The sequence below is a fragment of the Phacochoerus africanus genome, chromosome 12, assembly GCF_016906955.1.
Source record: "Phacochoerus africanus isolate WHEZ1 chromosome 12, ROS_Pafr_v1, whole genome shotgun sequence".
NCBI classification, from domain to species: domain Eukaryota; kingdom Metazoa; phylum Chordata; class Mammalia; order Artiodactyla; family Suidae; genus Phacochoerus; species Phacochoerus africanus.
Window position 1 is genome coordinate 72,366,051 of NC_062555.1, and position 24,475 is coordinate 72,390,525.

The following is a 24,475-nucleotide window of genomic DNA, read 5'->3' on the forward strand; positions in this document are numbered from 1 at the left end:
GTGGAGCCCTCACGTGGTCTGTAAGGGATGGGAAGTGGCGACGCCGATGACAAGGAATCTGGGTTCCTGAGAGCCTGAGGGTCAGAAGACACAGTGCAACACCTCTGCTCCGTCAGAGTGGGGGACAGGGGAGCCTCCCACTCATTCTCCGGGCGTGGGAATTTCCACCCAGACTCAGCCAGAGTCCTCGAGGGAGTAAGACGGCTTGCCTCTTGTCCCCCAGATCCTGAGCAATTGAAAGGGGACCCCAACACCGTCGGGATTTCAGTGCAAACTCACTGAGGACAGTGGCGTCCATTGCACCGCACCCCAGAAAGCAGGCCCGTGAGGTCCCCCACCTGCCGGGTGATCCAGGCGACTCTCCACACACACGCGAAAGGGCCCAAAGCACAGCGGGATGTCACCCCAATCACCACCTGCCTCACCGCCCCATTGGTGACAGTTCAGGGACACGGAGGGTCCCTGGGTGAACCTGCACAGCGACGCCTAGAAGACCAAAGACAACGACTTTCAACGCCAGATGCATCTCGACCGCCCCGCACATTGTACCAGATCAGGAATGAGAGCGAGGCGCATGTGCAGCTCTATCTCCGCGGCTCGCTTTCCAGGGCATCTGCCCCTAAGAGGGAACAGGCATTAGCGGCCTGGGGAAGTTGATCATAATAGATTGGCTTCGTGGATTCCTGCTCCCAGCCGCACGAAGGTCAAGAAGAAAGGATAAAAGGAATGCAGATTTAAAAAAACGAAACAGCTCACTGACTCTGGAGCCTGTGCAGAAATTAATCAACAGTGCAGACATGGGCGATGGATTTGTACACTCGTAAGTGTGAGATGTCCGTCAAAATGTAACGTATACTATGTGTGATATCTAACACATTATGTGCTAACATGTAAAACACTATAATCACATAGAACCTAACATCAGACTTACCCATATTTACGTATTTTATATGTAATATGCACATACTATGAACTTGTATACGTAGTAGAATATGCTCCTGTCTCAGCTTCTCCCTGTTCGGTTCGACTCCATGCTTTTCTCTTTTCCTGGTTGTCACATAGATAACACCAGATGATATGCAATGCACATATTTATGTATTGATATATATTACATGCTATGTAGCAGAACTGTTAAATCACACATTGTTATGATACACTGGGCATAATCTTATGTCAGTACTTATATCCACACCCAGATACCTGGATCACGTGATGGCCTGTGTCGCTCACGTGACACGTGCTTTCCTCGGCCTCAGAACAGGCTGGGCTCTGCCCTCACGCAGAAGCAGTGGGTTTCCCTCCACACACACTTCACCTCCACCTCTGAGGCCCCTTTTATCTTTGTGTCCCCATCCCCTTCCTCCTGAAAGTGGCAGAGGCTGTGCGTCCTTAGCCTCTTCCATTTATAGAGCCTGGTGTGGTTGTCACTGTGGAGGAGAGGGGTGACAAGCCGGGCTGAGATGGGACCCAGGCCCCCCTCTGGCAGGGAGCGCTTATCACAGGGGCTATTTGAGTCGCGTCCTGGTATGTGAGCTGCGTAGATGGGGGCCGACCCCGCAGACCCCCTGCTGCCCAGGAGCAAAGGCACAACCAGGCCTCTCCTCTGCCAAGTGACCCCAAGGAGCTTACTTCAACAGGATGTTGAACACAGACAGACAGACAACAGACAGGCATCTGGATGGACGGTGGGCAGGTGATGGATGACAGGTGAGACAGACGGTGAATAAGTGACAGGTGACAGATTACAGAAGGGAGAGAGTCCAGCCTTCGGGTCGCCCTCAGTGACCTCTCTCTCAAGACGCCCAGGGCCCTGCTGAGAAGCACCCTCGCCCTGGAGGGCAGCACAGCAGGGCCTGCTTGGGGCCCCGCTCTGCAAACCGCAGGCCATGGATGCTCCCTTCCACGGAGCCTGGGAGCGAGCAGGTGAGTGGGCCTCGGGCTGGGTTTCCGACCCCACCCACTGTGCCGCCGTGGACCCCGAGGGGAGGGGTGGTGTTTGGTCATCCAGACCCCAGCACTGCTGGGAGTGAGTGTGAACAGGACTGTAATTAGGCCAGAGCAGCCGCACAAACCCAGACTGTCCTAGACAGAGCAGGACGGACCCCTGGGCTGACCTGAGGCTGGGACAAATTTCTGCGAAAATTGTGTAGAGCCCCATGGCAACAGCCACTGGGGACGACTCTGCACACGCAACAGCTGGGTAAAAAGAGTCACTGCCCCTGCACTGCTTACAAGGGTGACACGGGACAGCTGGAGGGTCAGAGGCTGCCGTGGGGCTGTCTCAGCCTCAGGTGACCTGTTCCTGTGCCCCCTGCTCCTCAGCCGAACCCCATAGACGATCTGCTGCTCAGTACGCACTATACTGGGAAGAGAAACACGTCCTCGCCCCCCCCCCCCGCCCCGTTATCTCTGAGAACCTAAACACGGATTTAATCAAAACATTTGCTAAGCCCACTGCTCCTGGAGCCAGAACATGGAAAACTTCTCCGTAAACCATAACACTTATTTTGAGAAGTTAAATGTTCTCCAGAAATCACGTGGTTTCTTTGTGTCACCTAGAAACATACAACAAAGAAAGTGACTAAGGGGGAAAGGGGCGGTTTAGCCAGTGTTGTGCTCAGGGCATCTGGGCTGCGCACATGGGCTGGGTCAGAGGAAATGACTCAGTCTTTAATTTGCAAACTCGCTCTGGCCATAGAACATCTGAGGAATAATTACCAACCACCGATTCAAACTGTCTTTGGCTAACACAGAAGATGCTGCTAAGTGAGGAAGACGAGTCGGACACAAACGTACTGTGATGGGGAATTTCAGGTGAGCCTTTTCGAGGCAAGCCCCTTACAAGGTTGCATACTTATTCTAGGGTAGCCTGAGCCCAAAACACTCTCTAGAATTCTCTTTCAGAACCTGCCTCCAGAGCCAGTTCTGTGCCTCACCCAAGAAAAACAAATCATAAAACCATTGAAGCCATGCTTAGTTTGTGACCCAAAGTAGCATTGTCACATGGGTCCCGGTTCATAAATGAACTGTGGCGACACTCAGCTGATGGCATCAGCTCCAGCAGTGGTCACATCTAAGATCACCCCGGAGCCCCCAAAAGCACCCTCACCTGTTTAGGACTGTTTTGAGCAAAGTAAGCACAGTCCCTAGCTGATAACATAGGAGACACCGGCACATGTAGGAGTGGTTTTAAGGCATCTGTTAAATCTGTTCTAAGAAGGGAAGAGCTGGTTCACCTGCAGACTGCTCTTTCTTACAAGAAATCTCACATGCATTGCTTAAAATTAAAGACCCACAGGGAAAGTAGTCTTGAAATTTCAGTCTTGGGCTATAGCAAACTTTAAAATTAATCTCTAGGGAGTTCCCGTCATGGTGCAGTGGTCAACAAATCCGACTAGGAACCATGAGGTTGCGGGTTCGATCCCTGCCCTTGCTCAGTGGGTGAAGGATCCGGCGTTGCCATGAGCTGTGGTGTAGGTTGCAGACGAGGCTCGGATCCCGCGTTGCTGTGGCTCTGGCGTAGGCTGGCAGCTACAGCTCCGATTCGACCCCTAGCCTGGGAACCTCCGTATGCCACGGGAGCAGCCCAAGAAATGGCCAAAAAAAAAAAAAAAATAATAATTTCTAATTTATCTTATTTTTATTTTTTCTGGGAGGTGTTGGAGATTCTGTATATACACTAAAGAGATTCTACGTACATATAATTTCTTTGGTTGTGATGATGGTGTCACCAGGGTTTGCATATGTTCAGACTCAAATTGTACCTATTTAAATGTTCAGTTCTTAGAATATCAATTATACCTTAAAACTTAAAAAAGACATATTTGCAATAATTACATATGGATGAAGAGAAAGACGAGTGTGAAAAGAAAATTTCTGGAGGGGTAACTCTGCCTGATGACAACTTCGCTTTCATTTTTCGGATTACTTTTACAGAGAAGCACTCCCAGTCCACCTCTAGTCCTTTCTGCAAATAAGCCCCGAGTTTGTTGATTTTTTACACGGAAGCCTTAAGGCCAGTTCTTGCACCGAAACGAGGCAAGGTGCTTCTGTGCTGTTCACTCTAGGCTTGTCTTTTGGAAAAGAGAAGTTGATGAGCCACATGTCTTCTCAACTTGGTGATGCTTCTCCCAAATCTGATTTCCCAGATCCTTCCATCAACAGCTCTGAATGGCAAGCGGTCCAAGGACCAGAGTGGATAATCTGCTAAAAGAGATATCAATTTCTAGAAAATACTTCGGAAGTGTGTCATCAGCAGCATTTAGAGACTTCTCCAGGGTTGTCCTGCTTCCGAGGAAATACTTTTGTTGCCGATGGGATGAAGAATGTCCAAGTTAACTCCTCAGTAAATGAAGATTTTTGTGTATTTAAGAGCCAGCACATAGAGAGGTGTCGGCTCTGAACTGCTCAAGGCTTCGTAAACATCGCCGCGCAGACCCAGGTGTGGGCGCAGAAGAGGCTGCTGGGCGAGGGCGCTCCATGTCAATGGCTTCCAAGGTTGAGGAATCACGGCTTCTTCAGCCCCCAGAACTTCATGGTATACTTCTTTCCACAGCCCCAGAGCCTGCTTGGCCCCCTCCGTCTTCTAAACATGGGGACCCCTCCAATCCAGGGAACCCACAGTCACCCCTGCTCATGGATTTCATGGCTTTGGGGACAATGCCTTTGGATTTGCCCCTGGTGAGCCTTGGCCAACTCCGAAATTCTAAGACGCGTCACTGTACAGCCTGCACTTTGTACTTTTGCAAACCCACTCAAAAGCGACGTGATTTATTTAGCCCTCGGGGGTTATTAGATTTCTTTAAGCCAAAGCTCAAAATACACAGTTCCTGGTAGTTGTAAACTGAAAAGTCACAGCAGGACAAAGCCAGTCACATGAGCCAGGCCTCTTATCTCACCGCGACTTACTTAACTCCCTGGTGATACCTGTGGGTGAGGCAGAGGCAGGGAGGAGATGATTATTTTTGCAGTTCGACCACTAAAATGATGACTGGGAGTCCGTGGTCTAAGGCCATGGGCATGACGCTGACGGCATGGGGTTCAAGCCAGGCCACACAGGAAGGATTTAGCTTGGAGCTGGCACGGAGCAGGCACAAAATAAAAGAGGTGCCCACGGCTGTAATTGTTCATTATTGCAGGTGTGCATGAGCCAGCCCTCCACGGAGAAGTTAGGTCTCCCCCTGCAGTCACCTGCCCTCATTAACTTAGGGACCTCGACCAACACAGTTAGAGGCACACCAGCCGAAGGGCCAGGCGGTAATGCTCCCTCTCAGCCACGGTGACGCGCCCGCCTGCACCCTACAGCATCTCTGTCTTCAGTCAGGCACTCTGTGCTAAGGAGCTTTGTCTTTGAGGAAGTTAAAATGCAGGTGGATGTGTCAAACCTCAAGAAGAGGCGACAGCACCATTCTGATCACCTCCTTGTTCTTCAAGAAAGTGTGGGGGACAAGGTGGGGGGTGTGTGGCAGGGGAGAGGCGGGGGTGACAAAGCCAGATGCCTCCAAGGTCGGCATTCTAAACAGCTCTCGGTGCGGGGCAGTGGCCTCACCAGCCCTCCCATCCACACGGCCCAGGACCGCAGAGCACCCAGCAAAGCACCTGCCTCTCCCTCCCTCCAGCTCGAATCCACCACTCAGGCCAGCCTTGGCTTCTGGGCTGGACAGCAGCTGCCCTCACTGGGAGAGTGGGGTTTCATTGCTGTTGGGTCACAACACGATAGCTCTCATGTGAAAACCTGTGAAAGCAGCAGGCAGGTCACCACGTCCACAAAGAAAAATGACATGCCTCGCGGTGAATAGGGGCTTCTGCAAGGAAGGGAAACAGGATGCCAGTCTATTAACTGATACCGAGAGCTCACGCATCACTGCTAGACGTCAGGCTGGGGTGTCAGGGCCTCACCCAAGTGCAGCCCGGACTCTAGATGGGTCCAAAAGGGACCCGGGGCTCTGGCGAGAAAGCCTCTCCCTGGGCCAAAAAATAGTTCCCGATCTTGTTCTGAGGCTCCTGTTCTTTTATAGAAGTCCTGACACCTCCGACCCACTGATTTTTATTTTCTCTCTCTCTCTCCCTCTTTTTCTGGCCATACCCATAGCATATGGAAGTTCCAGGGCCAGGGATTGAATCCGAGCCACAGCTGCCACCTACGCTTTGGCTGCAGCAAGCACTGGATCCTTAAGCCACTGTGCCACAGCAGGAACTCCCTCTCACCCATTTAAATGCAGTGTTTTTCATAATAAAAAGATTAGCTGCTGAATCTGATGGGCTGTGCTCTCAGATTCTCTTCAGTGTGCAGAAGACAAGGCCGGCCGAGCCCTGCCTTCTACAGAGGCTGGGCCCAAGTTCATTTAAGGAGGAAAACTTTTAAGTTGGTCAGTTAAAGGTGTAGTAAGCATAACAAGCTTTTTTTTTTTTTTTTAATTTGCAGGAAACCTTGCAGCTGATAGGATTTTGAACCTGTATGTTAAACTAAACACAGCGAGGCTATCTCTGCGGCCCTGCTCACAGCAGCCGGTCACTCCAGGACCCTCCCCATCCTGCTTCTGATCCACCCAACCTGATGGTCCACCCTGAGCAGAGTCTGCGGCGAAAGGCACATGAAAGACTCACCCCCACCAGCTCCAAGGAGCTGAGGGCACTTGTACGTTTCTAAGGAAAAACACTATCGGAAAAGGAAAAAGCCATGGCTCACTGGGGGGGAGAATGGTTCCTCCACACCCTGGCCCATCCCTCCTGGGACGGTGCACAAGGGCTGGGCCTGCACCATGGGTGGACTCGCCCCAGATCTGCAGCAGGCCAGTGGCAGTTGGACAGATCACACTGCCAGCCCAAACCCCAGCAGAAATACTAGTGTTTTCCAGCCAGGGTACTTCCTGCATGCTTTCTGCTCAAGAAAAAGCCCCCAAATGCTCCATTTAAAGGATGGCTATGGACCTGCTCAACTGTTTCAGAGCGTTGGTAACCTCAAAAGCTCTAGGTGAACTTAGAAACTAGACAGGGACAAACTGTTGGATAAATCGCTGAATGATGCTTTAAAAAATAAAACCAAATGTCTTCTAAATTTCTGCCCCAGTGGGTGTAGGATGGTTGTCCCCAATGAGGAGACCTCTGCTGACATCTGGGGACATTTCTGGCTGTCACTGATCTGGGGACATTTCTGGCTGTCACTGCTGTGGGCTCGGGAGTAGTCCTGGCTCCTGATGGGACAGTCTGGTGGCTGCAGGTGCCAACAGCACTGCAGCAAGGAAGGAAGCCAGGTCCATCAGGACATGATGTGGGCAGCAGACAGGCATGCGTGGCCATCCATAGCCCAGAGACAGCCACAGGGAAGTGGGTCCCTTGAGCCCTGGCAACAAGAAGAAAAGTCAAAGGCCCGCATGGCCTCACGGCCCCCTCGCCTGATGCGCAGTTTTCCCAAGGGCAGGAAGGGTGGAGAGGGTTTTCATGGGACAGACGAGGGCGCAGAGAGGCTGGAAGGCTAAGGTGTTGATGCCTAGAGTCACTCAGCTACGAATGTGGGTCCACAGTCGTTCCCAGACCCTCAGAGGAGAGATATGCCAGGATCCTGGAGGCTGGGGTTTTAGGGAGCTGGACGGACATTCCGTGTCACCTGCCACTGGCAGCAGAGTGAACAGACCTCATCCCCTCCCGGGGATGGTCACGCAAAGTGGTGATGAAGGGTTACATGCAGCCTTACTGAGGACTGTACCCAAATGAGCTGGGGACACACTGGCAGATTTTCGGGATGTTTGGATTTTGGAACCAGACCCAGTGGAGTCACATCGGCAGCGAAGGCATGGCTGCGCTCTGCCTGCCCTGATCAGCACCAGTGCCCAGCCCCCGCCCAGGCCGGCTGAGAGACGCATTTCCAGCGAGCCCCAAGGTGAGGCTGGCACCAAGGAGCCCCTTTGCACCACTAAGCTGCCCTCCTTGGGGTGGAGGAGGGGTGTCGGGGGAGCAGTGTGTCACCTCCATTAGGCCACGTGGATTGAGATGCAGCCGCCTCCAGGATGTTTCCATTTCCCTCCAGAGCTTAAGAACTCCAAAGATCTGGTCACCCCCAGTGCCGACCCACAGAAGCTGTGCTCTGTTGGATGCCCCAAGATGCCCGTAGAGCAGTGACCCTGAACGTGAGAATTGCACCTGTGCTGACCCACACCAGGTCCTTCAGCATCTGCCTGATGGAGGAGGTGCAGAAACCCCTGGTGCCCCTGCAGGGGTGGGTCTGTTCCCACACAGGAGGGCGGGCAGAGGGGCTCCCTTGGGCAACTGTCCCCACTCCCACCCAGGGGGACGTGAGTGCTGTGGCCCCAGAACACCAGGACTGAGACCCCTTCACCTATGAGGAAAGTGGGCCTGGTGCCCTTTCCTGGCTGATAACCAGGCAGGTATAAACTTAGCTCTTCTATGATGAGACGCCACCAGAGAGACCCCGAACGTTCTTCAAAGGAAGCCCCAGTGTTGGGCTTATGCGATGCAGCCACCTCCTTCGCTTTTAAATGTGCGAAGTCTGAGGTAGAGGTCGGATGCGTCAAAGCATCTCCAGAATACAGACAGACGCCCACGGGTCGCAGTGCCAATAAACAAGCAGAACCACACAGGAGAATCCTTCAATCTGAGGAGGACGCCTTAAAGGTGACCAGTTACTCCGCCGGTTCTAAGACCCCCAGAGCCTACAGGCACGCCAGCCCCTCCCCCACCCCTTCCCACCAGCGACAATCACCACAAACGCAGACTGCGCCCTTGGTTTAAGCAGAGCATTGCTCACATGCCTCCCTGCCGTGCCAAGGACCTCTAGCCCCCTGGTAACGGGGCCGGCAGAAGAGGTCTCCGAGGCGGCAACGTCCGGAGGTGAAACACGCCCCCTCCGCTGCTCTGATGGGGTTTGAGCTCTCGTCCCAGCCCCGCTGGTGACAAGAAGTGACAAAGAGAAAGTGAATTGCCCACGGCTGGTCCATTTCTTCCATGAAATAACTGAACCGACTTCCTTCCCTCCCGACTCTCAGGGTCATCTTGAAGATCAGGTGACTCACTGTAGGGACGGACCTGCACTGCCACCCGGGAGGTGACAAGAAGGGCAGTGTGCCAGGAGATCAAAGGTTTCCTGGGGAACACGCTGGAAACTGGAAGCAGAAGGAAACTGGTCTTCAGAGACAGAAACATTTTGTTACTTGTAACAGAAAAGCCTGACCAGAATGTGAAACATTTTGTTACTTGTAACAGAGACGCTTGATACCAGGAAGGGGGGGGGGGACCCCCAGACAACGTTTAACACCACTCTCTCTCTCTCATTGGGAAAAGATATCAGGTGGTGGCATCTTCTCTCAAGTTCTAGGGCAGAGCAACCCCCTCCCCAAGGTACAATAAAAGAAGGTGGCAGAGGAAAGCGTGCGCAGCAGCAGCACCAGGAAAAATCAGCTTGAAGGGGGAGAAGCCAGGTTGGCAAGCGCAGTACGGCGGCCACATGCTCACTCCACGTCCATGGTGGGGCCATCGGTCACCAGGCGAGGCTCAGGACAGTCACGAGGGCCATTTGACCCTAAACACACCCGAATAGAGAATAACAAAACTACAGCTCTGGAGAGACTTTGATGAAACCCACCACGCTAACATTGGCCCAAATCGGGTAAATACGAATCCCCAACCCATAGAACCACCATTTTCAAAGGCAAACCTAAGCCCAGGAAAAAGCATCTTTCCAGCGAACAAATGGTCATTCAGACCAAAGAGCAACGACTGAGCAGCATCTTCACAAGTGGAGAAAATGACTTAGTAAACAGACATGGGAGCCCAAGTGGGCTCTCGGGAGGTGAGGCCACATGCAGAACTGGCGGGGTCTGGGGCCACCTTGTGGAACAAAGAGGTCCCTTTGGCGAGACCACAGACCCGTTACGAGCACCATCCATTTTAACTCCATGGGTGCGTATCCTGGGCTCACAGTAAGGACACAATGCACAGAACGGCTTCAAATATTCGTCTCGAGCCTGCTGTGTTAGGATAGTTGAAAAATGGGTGGTGACCTAAATATTTCCAGTGATGCGAGAGTGCAGGGATCAAGCAGGTACAGAGTCAGGTGAGTGAGACATCAATTCGATGGAATTTTACCCAGATATTTAAGCGATAGTCATGGAATGTATGCGACACACAGAAAATTGTCCTAACTCAGTGGTGGCTAAAAAACTTAGTCAACAAAACACATTTGCTGTAATGTTAATATACTTTCTTTCAGTCTTTTAATGTATGTATGTAGTACCGGGAGGAATCAGAATGAAATGTTGGCAGTGATCTTGGAAGAATGAAGCAACTAAAAAAAAAAAAAAACAAACAAAAACCCCCCACAAAACCTATGGTCTTATTTCCATTTTTTAAAGCTTTGTTATGTTTTACAAACTTAAAAACTAAAGATAAGGGTTTTTCCCTAAAAACTAAATACAAGGTTTTGTTTGTTTGTTCGTTTTCCTACTAGATTTTGAAAATAGACCATGTGGTCGAAGCTTTAGGGTTGCCTTCCCTCTAAACACAGCTAACTCCTGAGCTGCGAGGGTCTCAAAAGCGGGAGATGATGGGCCTTCTCCCTGGTGTCTGATTTCAGATGCTTCATTTTGAAATTAAGGCATAAACAGATGCAGGGCAGGTGGTCTGGGTTTTACATTAATGATGAAAAGCTAAAAGCGGCCACTTTTCCTGGTTTTTCATAATGTTTACTCAAACTCATCCTGCCTTTTTAGTGACTCTATCACTTCTATAAGGAACGAGAGCTACACGGAAATAATACCAGCTTGAGGTCATTAATCCTAGAGGAACACTAGGTGGACAGCAAAATGCTCCTTCACACAAACCTCACAGATGTGCCTCTAGATCAGGGAGAGCAACCCCCCCACCCCGCTCCCTGCCCGTGAGGCCCCCATGGAACCTGGGCTTCCCTGCAGGCCGCCTGAGTGTACCGTCACTGGCCACCTTCCACCTGTGGTCAGCAGCCCCAGGCAGGTGTGACTCCCCCCGCTGCCCCCCAAGGAGGAGGAGGAGGCACAGGTTCCTGAGAGTCGGAGAAAGCAGGAGGGGTGACACTGACCTCGTAGATAAAGTACACCTTGGCCCCCACGTATATGCCCATGCGGACGACGGCTCGGACAGCAGCATTCATCCCTGCAAAGAGAGAGGGGCAGGAGTTACTGACCAGACTGGGCGAGGCTGGCACTGCTATCTGTGACAGTGGGGGAAACGTGTCCCCTCGCAGAAGGCTCCTCAGGTGAAAAGTCAGGACACTCACCCCGGGGACCAGTGCCGGGAGGAAGAGAAACAAGTATGTGGCAGAGACCCGCGTCCTGAGGCCCCGTCTTGCAGACGGAACTCCCCATTCAGTGCTGTGCGTTCAGAACAACCCCGCAAGCACACTCGGCATATGAGCCACCTCCCCTTGGGCTGAATTTGTACACGATTCCATTCAATTACAAAACAACAGAGAGGAGAGAGGTTTGTTTACAGGCAGCCAAATTCAAAGAAAGCAGTGCTGAGAAGCCCACTGGTCTGCAGAGGAGATGAAAAATTATTACCCACTACCAGTGGAAAAGAAAAATTTCGACAGTGGCCTTAAGCACAAAACAAGTCATGCAATTTTATTAAAAGAAAAGTCAAATCAAGCTGATATACTATAAATACTACCTAATCAAGGTAAATCTAGGCCACTTCCCACGTTTCCTCAGAGGGCCTTAGAGAAAATTAAAAGTGCAATATATACTTTTATAAATCGGCTGCACCCCAACTGGCTTTGCCACTGAAGCCCTCCTTTGGGGCAGCCATCTGTGCAATGGAACCGCAGCTTGGACCTATGTGAACAGGTCTGGATTTCACACCTGCAGAACCCTGTACCATCGTCTCAGCTGATGGGTGAGGCTATCTGGAGAGTAGCGAAAAGGGAACCCCATCCCTCTTGAAGAGGATGCAGCCCTGAGCACCAGAATAGGCCGCACCTGGGTACCTAGCTGCTCCTGGACCCACAATAGCTCCCATCCACCTCCTGTGTACATTTAACTTTCAGGAACAAATGTCAGAGATCTTAGAGAAGGCGGACCACAAAGTAAGCAGTACTTTTGGTAACTAAGAAACAAATGAAGGCACTGTGGGGCCCAGAAAGACACTCAACAGACAAAGAGACTCAATTTGTATCTACTTGTATGGCAAACCCTCTCAGAAGATGGTTACAAATTTTCAAACTAGGAGGAGCCAGAGAATAAGGTTGCTGCCTCTGAAAGGCCACAGTTGTGAAAGGCTACCATGTTCATGGAGCTGAAAAAGCTGGAGGGGGCTGTGTATCCTGGAAATAAATTCATGTTAAATGCACAGCAAACGTCTACGTGCATGCAGACATTATGTATTTTAGTCTCACTACTTCATGTTCAAACCTAGTTTCTTGCATGAAGGACTTGAGTGACCTTTTGGTTCACTGGTGGCTGTCTCATATATCCTGAAACTCAGCATTTCAAAATGCAGCAAATCATTTACCCTCATCCTCATCTCCTCCTTGTCCCGTGTCCTCCCTCAGAGCAGCACAATTTTTCTGTGTTGCACAAGCCGATACTCTTGATACCCCCAACAGCCCCCGCCCACAAAACTGATATTTTTCTCTCAAATTTCCCCTGAATCCTGTCTCCCTCTAACATTATTCACTCTATGGCTGAAAGGATTAAAGTAGCTTTTTCTCCTCTGTTATTATATAAAAGGATTTTGTAACTATGTTCTTCTTGTTTAAAAAAAATTACAGATTCTGAAAAAGGCAAAACCACGGACATATTTAAAAAAACAATTGGGGAGTTCCCATTGTGACGCAGTGGTTAACGAATCTGACTAGAAACCATGAGGTTGCGGGTTCGGTCCCTGCCATTGCTCAGTGGGTTAAGGATCCAGCGTTGCCGTGAGCTGTGGTGTACGTTGCAGATGCGGCTCGGATCCTGCGTTGCTGTGGCTCTGGCATAGGCTGGGGGCTACAGCTCCGATTCAACCCCTAGCCTGGGAACCTCCATATGCCGCGGGAGCGGCCCAAAGAAATAGCAAAAAGACAAAAAAAAAAAAAAAAAACCAAAACAATTGGGAGTTCCCGTCGTGGCTCAGTGGAAATGAATCTGACTAGTATCCATGAGAACACAGGTTTTGGCTGTGGTATAGGCCAGCAGCTGTAGCTCTCATTCTCCCCCTAGCCTGGGAACCTCCATATGCTGCAGGTGCAGCCCTAAAAAGAAAAAAAAAGCAAAAAACAATATGGTTGCCAGGGAGTGCTGGAGGAGGAGCAGGAGGGGGATGAACAGGCAGAGCACAGAGGATTTTCCAACCTCACAAAACATGAGACACCAAGAGTGAACCCGGTGTTAACTGCAGACTCTGGGTGATGATGCTGTGTCAGTGCAGGTGCATCAGTTGTAACCAATGCACCACCTGGTGGGAATGTTGACGGTAGGGATGCTGACGGTGGGGATGCTGATGGTGGGGGCTTTGATGGTGAGCAAGGGTTTGCACGTGGGGGGGGGCCCACAGGGTAGACGGTAAATCTCAGTACTTTACCCTTAGTTTTGCTCTACATCTAAAACTCTGAAAAGCAAGGGTAAAAAACCACTAAAGATGAAGTTGGAGATGCCATGTCTTGTCCCATGCCACCCCTTGGCAATGACACAAACACCCTGCAGCCGCACTGTCCCTATCCCAGCGTCACACTTTCTGAGACGTGCTCTGTGTTGGCATCAGCTAACACTCGTCTCCCAGACTCAGAAATGCCCATGTTTCTCCCCCAATTTCCCAGGGCCTGTAAAACCCAACCCTTGAGGTGAGACCTCCACCCAGCCAGGGGGGCTCTTCCTACCTGCTTGGTCCCACCTGGAGGCCCGGTCTACACAGCTCCACCTGCAGCATCCCAGAACTGCCCCCGCGACCCTGAGCTGCCCTCTCTTGACCTCCAGGACAGGGCTTGGCCCCTCCAGGAAAGCTTCCAGGCGTTTCTGAGCTTCCTTCTCCCGCCCACCCTCCTGCTCATACCGAGGTGTGCCCTGTGGCCTGGGCCTGAGGCCTTAACCCAGTGAATAAACACAGCTCCTCCAGCCCCTTCCCACAGACCCCGTGATGCTTGGACTACTCCGTGCCCCTGTAATCAAGAGAATGAGCACCAAACGCTGGCGCCCCACTGATGCTTTGGGGAGGAGGCAGGCAGGTTAACGCCGGCTCCCGGCTGGGCTTTTCCAACCCCTCCACGTCTGGAGAACTTATTCCTGGCGTCTTCCATAGAGACGTGAATACAGAACACGCACTGGAAGATTTTAGAAAGTGCAAGTGGGAAAGGAAATGACCGAAGGAAAGAAACTGTGACAAGCAGAGCCTAATCCAGAGGTGACCCCAGGGGACACGCCGTGGGGTGAAAACAAGCCTGGGTGAGCTCTGCCCACAAGGCCTGGCCACTTTCACAGCAGCCCTGCATCCTGAATTCCTCCCCTGCCCCGTGCTGTTGACCCAGACTCACGTGGGAAAGCGGCCTGCCCCCTGGGGTGCCCTTCCCCTCTCAGCCAGCATCAGGCCCCTTGGCAGGAGGGGAGTCTTGGGGGCCCCGGGTCAGGGAGCACAGCATTCCTGCTCCCTTCCCGGGGAATGAAGCCTCGCGCGTCTGCGAGCCTCAGCGTGGAGCTGCTTTTTATCAACTTCAGTTGGCGTGGGTGTCTTGCTACACCTGCCCGCCTTGCCTCCGCCTCTCAGAGCTGCCACCTTCTGATTGGTCGAGGGAAGGTGATCCGCCCACAGCCCAGTGATAACGGGCTGAGCACCTGAGCATCAGGCTGCAGCTCCCAGGAAGCCCGAGGGAGTCAGGCTCTTAGTGGGCAAATTAACAGTCAAGGGGAGGAAACTAGTAAAATGAGAAGCTGGAACTGAAACCCTACTCCCGCTTTTGAATTGAAAGTCTTCCTAATTCCCTGGAGGAAACTGAGAAAAAAATGCCTGCTGGCACCCGTTCCTGTTTAATCATTTGGGGAGGGTCAGCCCTCCACTGGAATTTGGGGGCCGCGGGCTGGCCCGTGGTGGGTCCAGAGGACAGGGAGCAAGGATAGCAGGAAAAGCAGATTTTCTTTCATTCTTTGACATCCGGACTGGGTCCCGACACGGGTCCTCTGGATCTGGGGTCTGGCGGCCTCCCGGGTGAGCAGGGCGGGGATGAGGGTTCCGCTGGGGGCTGTCCTGGGCAGGGTGCCCTTCCGGGGGGTGCAGAGCACTCTAGCTGCTGTTTTGAGTAAACATTCAGAGTCCTTCCTCTAGCTTTTGGTTTTGTTTCAGCAGCCAGCCTGGGGAGTTCAAACAACTTTCACAGTTATTTCCACAGGAAACTCTCACCCTGCTACAAGTAAGAATCCTAATCTTTGGAAAGTAACTGCCTCATCATTTGCAAGAAAAACCCTGGGTCCTCAGGGAACGTTCAGACTTGTAAGGAGAACCAAAAATAAACAAATCTTGAAAAAACTAGGGAGCAGCCAAGTGGTAAATGTGAGAAACGTAGGTGCAAAACTTAGGATAATAGAAAGAGAAGACTGTTGTTTTCTCGCTGCACCCCTAGTCTCAACTAGCTTCTCACTGCGGCATCTTGCAGGAAGCACAAACAGTCATGGAGGTAGTTTCTTCCTTGGGCTCCGTGAGGCAGTGCGCCAGCATGCTCCCCGAGATTCTGTTCTGATAAAAATCAAGCATCGAGTAATTTGTAAAAAACAAGGAGTGTGTTGGTTCTAATAAAATAATTGGGGTTTTATTTCCTCTGTGATCCGCAGCCGTTTCTGAGCGTGTTGGGTCATTTCCCCTGCATTTTTCTCAAGGCTCATAATCACTCTTTAGTAATTTCAACATTTAAATTCCCTTTTGAAAAGTCAGGTCTGGTTGCCCAGACCTCCTATAGGTTTCTCCCCGCACGCTTGGTGTTCTCCTGTTTGCACCAAAGCAAGGATGCTGGCACATGTCAGAAAGCAAACTTAAAACACACCTTGTCTTATTCTTGCTGCTGCTGTTCTCCAGGAAGCGCGCAGTTTAATAATTCAGGTGCGGGAGGGAAATTCCCTGGGAGAAGGTGTCACAACCCTGCTTCCCCTGGGAACCACTTCGCAAGCTTCTCAGCAGCCTGCAGCATCCCATCACCGAGCTTGCCTTAGCGGCTATGGACCACGGGGCATAGACCCGTGGGGGCTTCAGTCATTCATTCATTCAGCCGCCCCTCCGTCAGGACACAGGCATGGGGTGTCTTCCCTCTTGGGGCAGTGCTGGGTGATGTATGATGAGATGGGAAGGTGGTGGCACAGTCACAGCCAGTAAACAACACAGGACAAACCCTCACATCACACTGGGAGGCGGAGGTGACAAGGACGAAGGGGGAGAATGGCGGTGGCAGGGGGGCTGGAGCAGCCCCCTGGAGAGAGGCTGGGAGATGGTGATGGACTCTGGCCAGGTGGACACGGGGACCTCTGGGAAGGGACTCCAGGCAGGGCCATGGTGGGAGCATGCCTGCCACGTGCTGCATCCCGACGTCCATGGCAAACACCAGACCACTGCCAGCAGTCCCCTGCGTGCCACCAGACTTCAACATGAACAACCAGGTCAGCCCCTCTGGCCCTGACTGCATCGCACACCCCTCCCTCCAGACCCCCGCCACCGGCACTGCCACCAACCATGCCAACACGCACTGGGTGAGATGCACGCTGGATTCAAGGGCTCGGGATGGAAAACATGTGAAATATCTTATTAATAACCTTTTGTACTGATGATGGACTGAAAATTGGATTGAATAAAACAGAAGCTGAAAACTCATTTCCTGTTTCTGTTGCATTTCTAAATGTGGTGATGGGTTTAAAGCCACATGTATAAGGGGGCCGCGTTTCTGCGGGAGCCCTGGGCCCTGAATCTGCTCCCAACACCCGCAAAGTGTGTACATCTTGCCACACTCCCCAGCGGCAAGTGGTGAATGTTTCATTCCAGATCCCAAAGTGGCTACTTTCCTGCAGAGGTTTCCCTTGGTGTCCACAAAACCCCTGGTACAAGCACCGCCCTCAAGAGCATCCTTCTACCCACCTGCCTGCTTCCGCCTGGGCCCTCGCCCTGCCTGCCTTCCTGCCGAGAGGTCCAGCTCCCACCTGCAGCTGAACCCCTTACTCCCAGCCCAACCCTAACCCACCACGGGGCCCACTGGGTGCTTACTCCACCCCTCAAGCCTCCACCCTCGGCCCAGTGCTGGTCCTGGGGACACGAGGGCCCCCTCCCCTCTCCTCTCCCCAAAACCTCCCTCACCAGAGGCAGCTGGACCCCAGGGGGCTTCCAGGTCCCATGAGGTTAATCCCAAGTCCTCCCTGTGGTCCTCCTCACCCCCATTGGCCCTGCTCTCTTTCTCCCACCTGCTGGCCCCACACCTGCCTCCCATCTGCTTCCTGCTGCCCCTCTCCCTGCCCCCTCCCGCCCCCCACCCCTGTGGCGGGGCTGTCCCTGGATCCTGGCTTCCTGCCCAAAGGTCCAGCTTCCTTCTCAGCACCAAATGCGCATGTTCACCCCCCAGGCACCTGGGAGAAGGGGCTCCACTGCCAGCCTAGGGCACCTGGGGAGGCGTCCCTAACCTGTGGGATGACTAAATGATAAGGGAAATGAGAATATTCCACCAGAGCTGCACGAGGTCCTCTGTCCGCTGGCTGCCCTTCAACTCCTGCTACTCAGAGGAACACCTACTCAGGCCGTTGCACGAGGGCCCCCACTCATCAGTCTCCCGGATCAGAATCCTTGTCAAGGTCAGAATCCCATCATAGGAAACATCAGATGGCCTGAACCGCCTGCTGGATCCAGCCGACCAGGCCTTCCCTGGACCCAGGAAACCAGAACCTGCATCTCAGCCAGACCCCCGTGGCTGTCTGCACCCAGGACAAAGAAGGAAGCCGAGAGCCCTGGGGGCAGCAGGGCCTCCCTGGGCCTGAGTGCCTGGGGGAGAGGGGGAGGGGAGGCGAGGAAAGGGAGGGGCAGGAGGGGGCTGGAGGGGGAGGGGAGGGAAGGAGAGGGGGCTGGGTGCTTCCACCTCTTTCTGCAAACCTACAATTCCCCTCCCACCAGACTAGAGGTCAGGCCTCCCCTTCAGGAAGCCCCTTCCTGCTCAGGTCACTGCTGCACCGCCACAGGTCTTGCTGCTTCTCATCCTGAAGCACAAAAGCTGAGCCCCGAACAGGCAGGGCTGGCAGTGGGAGAGGGTGGGAGGAAGGCCCTGGCAGCCGCTTTCTCACAAATAAAACAGCACCCGGAGCTCACCGAGAGAATACCTCGAAAGCGACTCGGCTATTTTCCTAACATTCAGCCATCTGTTCTCTAACCAAACACACCTTCCCAGCATCATCACAGTCACAGCAGGTGTACAATTCTGTGTCCTGTGTCTGCCTTTAACATGAGGCCACCCTCTCTCCACCCTTCCAGTGTAACCGCTTCTGGCAGCGCATTAGATGGTGTTCAAATAGCCCCAGTTCTCTGGGGTGAAAGGCATCCTGTGTCAAAGCTTTCCATTTTCTGGAACCACAGGGAACAACCTGCTTTTGTGGAAAGATGTCAAGATGTCTAGGTTCCAAGGGCCACTTAAATGTGTCACCCAGGGCGTCTGCGTTAGAAAAGGGAAAATGCGTGGATTTCCCACGGTACTCATGGGGTTAACACCAGCATTCTAAGGGGCCGCCTCTGAGACCCAGTAATTTTTGCTAAAATAATGATTACACTGTTGGCGAGAAAGAGCCCTTCACAGACAAACATGCACAGAGCCAGACAGTAAGGGCCCAGGGCGCGTGAAGCGAGATGCCCACTGTTCCCACCTTAGGGGGCTGTGTGAGGGCAGGGCTTGGGTGGGCATGCAAGGACCACACAAGCCAGCAGGGCCTGGATGCAGCGCTCAAGTTCAGAGAGGAACCCCTACATCGACCCGAGTTGACTAGTACCTCGAGGTTCTTTCTTTTTTAAATAATTTTTTTTTGGTCTTTTTAGGGCTGTACCTGCAGCATATGGAGACTCCTAGGCTAGGGGTCAAGTTGGAGCCATAGCCACTGACCTACACCACAGCCAAAGAGATGCCCGATCTGAGCCACATCTGTGACCTACACCACAGCTCATGGCAATATCAGCTCCTTAACCCACTGAACGAGGCCAAGGATCAAACTTGCAACCTCATGGATACTAATCAGATTCATTTCCGCTGAGCCATAATGGGAACTCTGTACCTTGAATTTCTGATCATGGTTTTTAAGTTCTGATCTTCAGACATGTGTTGTTTCCAGATATGACTCTGCAGATATGACTCTCCTCTTTTTCTCTCTCTCTTTTTTTTTTTTTTTTTTTTTAGGGCTGCACCTGTGTCATATGGAAGATTGCAGGCTAGGGGTGGAATCAGCAATGCGGGATCTGAGCTGTGTCTGCGACCTATGCAGCTTGCAGCAATGCCGAATCCTTAACCCACTGACCAAGGTCAGGGATTGAACCTGAATCCTCATGGATACTTGTTGCGTTCTTCACCCGCTGAGCCACAACAGGAACTCCCTAAAAGAGTGCTTTTGATTTGTGAGGGCTTAATTCGCCAAAATGACTTAATGAGCAAAGAAGACATTGCTTGGTCAATCATCTCTTTGTCACCTGCCATTCTGCAGAAGAAAGTGGTCCTCACTCAGGGAGATTCCAGGGGGGAGACCATTAAACCTGTGGGTACCAGCTGAGTGCCATGTACTGTGCTGGGTGCCAGAAACACACGGCTGGGTGGCCACGTGGCCCAGGCCGACCTCTTAGAACTCAGAAGTCAGGTCAGCTCAAAGCTCACTTGCCCATGTGTGAAATGGGTGAGTCACAGGTGGAAGCGTTAGGGCCTCTGCTGAGCAAACGGTCACCGAGCCACTAGTGACTCTTCCTATGAATGGACAGGCTTAGCCAGACCCCATCTGCATGAGCGTTCCCTAAATACTGTCTTCATGCTGACTTTACCAAGGGCCAAAAGGGACAGCTTCCCTGTTCAGTCCACCATCTGGGGCCGTTTCTCTGCCTGCTTGGCAGCACCGGGCCCTCCCAAAGCCCTCAATTTGTGTCTGAGACAATGAGTCACTTTTGATATGTGACACACTCTTGCTTGGCTGTAGGAACCTCGTCACAGGAAGTCTGTCCATCGACCTGGAACTTATTTCAGGTTAAAGTAAAAATCAATGTAAATTTGTAGACATTCCTGGTGACAATGGAAGTCACCCAAAGAATGAAAAAAAAAAAATTAGACTTAGAAATTGCCTTCCTTAATGGCCAGGGCTGGGGCAGTCAGGAATATAGCCGAGGGATTTTCATTTGGGGGGGGGGAATAATCATAATTCCATAAGCATATAATATAAAATAATACAAATCAGAAAACAAGCACTTTATCACTTCAGCATCGGGCGGCACATCGACTTAGCCACGCTGATGCTCTCAAACGCATTGTTCTTAAAGCTGCTTAAAAACCATCTGCATAGTTTCGAGCCAATAGGCCTTTGCTCCCTTTTGAGTAGGAATTAGATGTTACAGCCTCACCTGAGAAGAGCCCTTTAAGGGCGGGGATTAGTGGGGAGCATTCGGGATGAGACTCATAGAACTTGGGTTACATCCAGCCAAGTGCCACCTAGGAGCTCTGTCGTCTAAATGAGGTTACTTCTCTCTCTGTGAGTCCTTCTCCCCACCTCCAAAACCAAGACCTGCAGTCCTGTGGGTCCTGGAGTGATGTAATGAGGCCTGGAGATAAGGCCCATAAAGCTCCTAGAACTTAGGAGTGTCCCCGGCCATTGGCAGCTCTGGCCATCTCCACGTGGAATTTTCCGCAATTGTGCATCTGATTAGAAAACTACCCTGGAATGAAAACATGTGATAATCCTCCTTGGTCTTCAGCTGTGAGCCAAACTCTCCTTGCCAAGGGAAAATCAAGCACCGATATTACTTAGAGTCAAGATAAAAGGGTAAAAGATAAAATGGTAAAACAGTGAGAGGGTCCGGGAGTCTGCCACCCAGAGCACATCCCAAGGGCCGCTTCTCGGAAAGAAACGCCTCCAAACATTCAATCAGGTCCCAGACAGGATCAAAACAGGAGGTGGCGCTCGGCATGAAGCCCAAGAAGAAACGGAGAGAGCAGCCTTGGCTCTGCCTGAGGGAAAATGCCCAGCAGACCGGCCAGGGTGGGCTCGCCAGGGGCCGCCAAGATGCGCCCGCTCAGAACACCAGGGCATCATGGGTGGTGCCATCTCCTGTTAACCTGACAGGACCCTGACCAAGCCACATTCTTGGATAGCTCAGTCTCCCAGGACCCTTCTCCACTGACTAGAAGAGGTGTGGGCTCACTGCCTCTCTTATTCATAACTGCTCACAAGTGGCAAAGCCTGCATCACAGCGAGAAGGCTGATTCTGCCTGTTGCATCACAATCTCAATTGCCTGAGCACCAGCTACCAGGTAGTTGAGCAAACTTTTGGACAAGGACTCAAAAGAATGACCCATTTTTTTCCTCCCAACAGACAGTAGTACCTTAGGTCTAAAATAACCTTGAAACTCTGACCTTGAAGCCAGGAGGATTAAGAGACCAGTTCCTCTTTCTGTGCCAACGTTTTATTCTGTTTCCAAGTCTGGGGTAAGAGTCCATCAAGATGCTTCCTAATTTGGGCAAGACTAACCTCCCAGCGCACCTGCCTCTGAGGCCCCTTGACAGCGAGGCCGGGCGCGGCCACCCACTGGCATGTCTTGGGGTGTTCATTTAAGCAATGCTGGCGATGTCATCTATTTCACTTTGCTAGTCCCCCAATTCCAGCCTTTGCTATGTCACAGCATTTTCTCTCCATTGTTTTTACCGGGGGACACCTTACTAGAACAACAAATAGAAGACCAAATCAGAACAGCCCAGCTTCGTTCTGAGGCAAAGGCGGGCCTGTGGGGCAGGGGGCGGCGACTGATGCTGCGAAAGCCACCTTCGATAGCACACGGAGGGGCTTCCAACAGACCCACGCGCGGGGGACCCACGTTCCAAGGAGCGCACGGCCCCAGGTGGGGTGCCCAGAGCTGAGGGCGCAGGACGCACGGGCAGTGACGGGCCGGGCATCACGTACGCGCCCGCGGCGGGCGGAGCTGCAGCCACAGCGCCCCACCTGCCGCACCCGCCCGGCCCCGCCCCCACTCAAGGGCGAAGAGAAGGTCGGGGCAGGGTGGGCGGCCGGCGAGGGCGCCGGACCAATCACTTAAGCATCCCTCCATGGAGCGTGGCCAGGAAGCTGGGGAAGATGAGGCATCAGGGCCTTTCAGCTCATCCGGGACAGGAGGAAGAGGGTAAAATAAAAACCAAAACCCGGCTCAGGAGGCGTCCCCGGCCTGTGATCCTTCAGGCTCTAAGCACGCACCCGCCGGGGCAGCGCCTGGGCAGCACGGCGCTACTTTCTAGAGGCTGGCTCGCCTCACCCAGGGATGGACCAGGATCAGGAAACCCCAGCCTTCTGGGAACCCCTGCGCCCCCACGTGCGCCCAGCGCAAGGGGCCGTGGCGCGGCTGTGTCATCCCCGCTTTAAATCCAAATATTCTCTTCGTAAGGCCTCGGGCCCGGGAGCATGGGTCCCCTTCTCCTCGAAATCAGCTACCACCCTTGGGGGCGGAGGGCGGCAGCTGCAGTCCGCACTCCCGGTGCTGTGACGCTTGGGAGTCCCCGCTTCCTGGTCCTTCCCATCCAGAGGAGGCTGGGGCGCGGTGGGGGGGGGGGGTCGGGGGAAGGGCCTAGTGACCCATTTCAGTTTTTGGTTTGGTGACGAGCCGGAAGGGGACAGGAGGTTAGAGCGCCGGAAAACCATTTTTAAAATCTCCCAGCGGAAACGCAAGGCCGTGCCGCCCCCAGGGCATCCTCAGGCGGGGACCCCAGTGCGCCCCAGCCGCTTCCCGCCGACTGCAACCGAGACCCCGCCAGCGCCGCTCAGGGGTTGCAAGGCTGCAGACGCGCCACGGGGTCCGATCTGTTATTTCCACGACATTGGGGGTGGGCGACGAAGTTGGGATGGGAACCGCGGCTTCGGACGTGGCCGCGCCGTCGTCACGCTTTGGAGGGGCGTCCGGCTTCATCCTACCACTCGGATGAGAAATGACCTCGAGCACGGGGTCCCGGAGACCCCACCGCCAGCCGCAATTTAAAAAATAAGCGTAGAGGTGGAAAACGGATTTTCCCAGCGAGGGATCCTACTGCCACATGCCTCCCTGCCCTGGCTCCGCAGTGACTCCTGAGGCTGCCGGGCCCGCGCCCGCTTCCGCTCCAGGAAGGTACCCCTGCGGTTTCTGCGCGCGGGGCTTCTCTCCCCCTGGTCGACCACCTCTCTTCCTCGTTTCTCCCTGACTGCCCCTCGCTTTTCCCGGGAACCTCAGCCTTTGTCCCCGGTCCCCTTTCCCATCCCTGCTCCCCGGTCCCCTCCACTCGCCGCCCGCCCGGGGCCACGCGGGCGGTCGCGCACCTTGGGCATCCCCGCCGCTGGTCAGCACGCCGATGGCTTTGCCGGCCCCGGAGAGGTGCTCCAGGAACTTTCGGAAGGAACCCTTGGGGTTCTGGGAGTCGTCGTGGTGGGCCATGGCGAGCAGGCCGGAGACGGCGCCGGGAGGGTGCTCAGCAGCCACTGCGCCCCGCCCGCGCCGCCGCCTCTGGAACCGCCGGCCCCGCCCGCGCGGCGCGCGCCAATGGGCAGCCACGGGCGGGCGGGGGCGCGGGGGCGCGGGGGTGGCAGGGGGGCGGGGCCGGGGGCGCCGGCTGGCGGGGAGCTCGGCGGGCGCGAGCCGGGCTCCGGGGAGCACCTCCCGGGGGAGCGCGGCAGGCCTGGGGGGCGGGGGGGCGGAGCGCCTCGCAGGTGGGAGGAGCTTGACGGGCCGGAAGCCCGGCCGGGGACGCGAGCGCACCACAGGTGGGTGGGGAGCTCCCGCAGGTGGGCGGAGCCTCGCCGGTGCGGGCGGGGGGAGCGCCACCCGAGAGCTGGCCCCGAAGGTGGGGGGGGCCTCAGCCGGGCGGAGCGCGGCAGGTGGGGGGACAGCGGCGGCGGCGGCCGGGCACTCCAGGTGGGCGGGGTCGCCGCCGCGGTGGGGGCGTCGCGGGTCGGGCAGCGGCAGGTCTGGGCGCGGGGCCCGCGGCGGCCGGGGGGGAACCGAACCGTCGCGACAGCGGCACCCCCGGTTCCCGCTAGATTCCTTCCGGGGGCAGCGCTCGGAGCCGCGGGCGATGTCTGAGGTCGGGGAGGAAGGACGCGCGCCAGTCTCCGGGCGCGGAGCGACCGTGGGCGTCGCCGGCGGGCGGTGACGAAGCGCTGGTTCGGTCCCCACAGGGGGCCTGGCACACGAGGAGAAGGGACGGGGCCGTAGAGGACGCGCGGGGACCCCGGGGACACCCTGACGCTGGGAATGGCAGGGGCAGGAGAAGGGCAGGAAAGTCTTGGCCGGGCGATAAGACCCAAGCG

The 24,475-nt window shown here is 54.0% G+C and overlaps 1 protein-coding gene across 1 annotated transcript in view; it reads right to left on the reverse strand.

Moving 5' to 3' along the window:
• PFKP (phosphofructokinase, platelet) overlaps positions 1 to 23,690 on the reverse strand; it is a 58,833-nt gene extending 35,143 nt beyond the window's left edge. The window contains exons 1-2 of the mRNA XM_047755570.1: positions 23,489 to 23,690; positions 11,070 to 11,143 (exon numbers count right to left, since the gene is read on the reverse strand). Of these exons, the coding sequence (XP_047611526.1) occupies positions 11,070 to 11,143; positions 23,489 to 23,603 (189 nt within the window). The 5' untranslated portion in view covers positions 23,604 to 23,690. The remainder of the gene's footprint in view (positions 1 to 11,069; positions 11,144 to 23,488) is intronic.
• Positions 23,691 to 24,475: the final 785 nt, after the last annotated feature.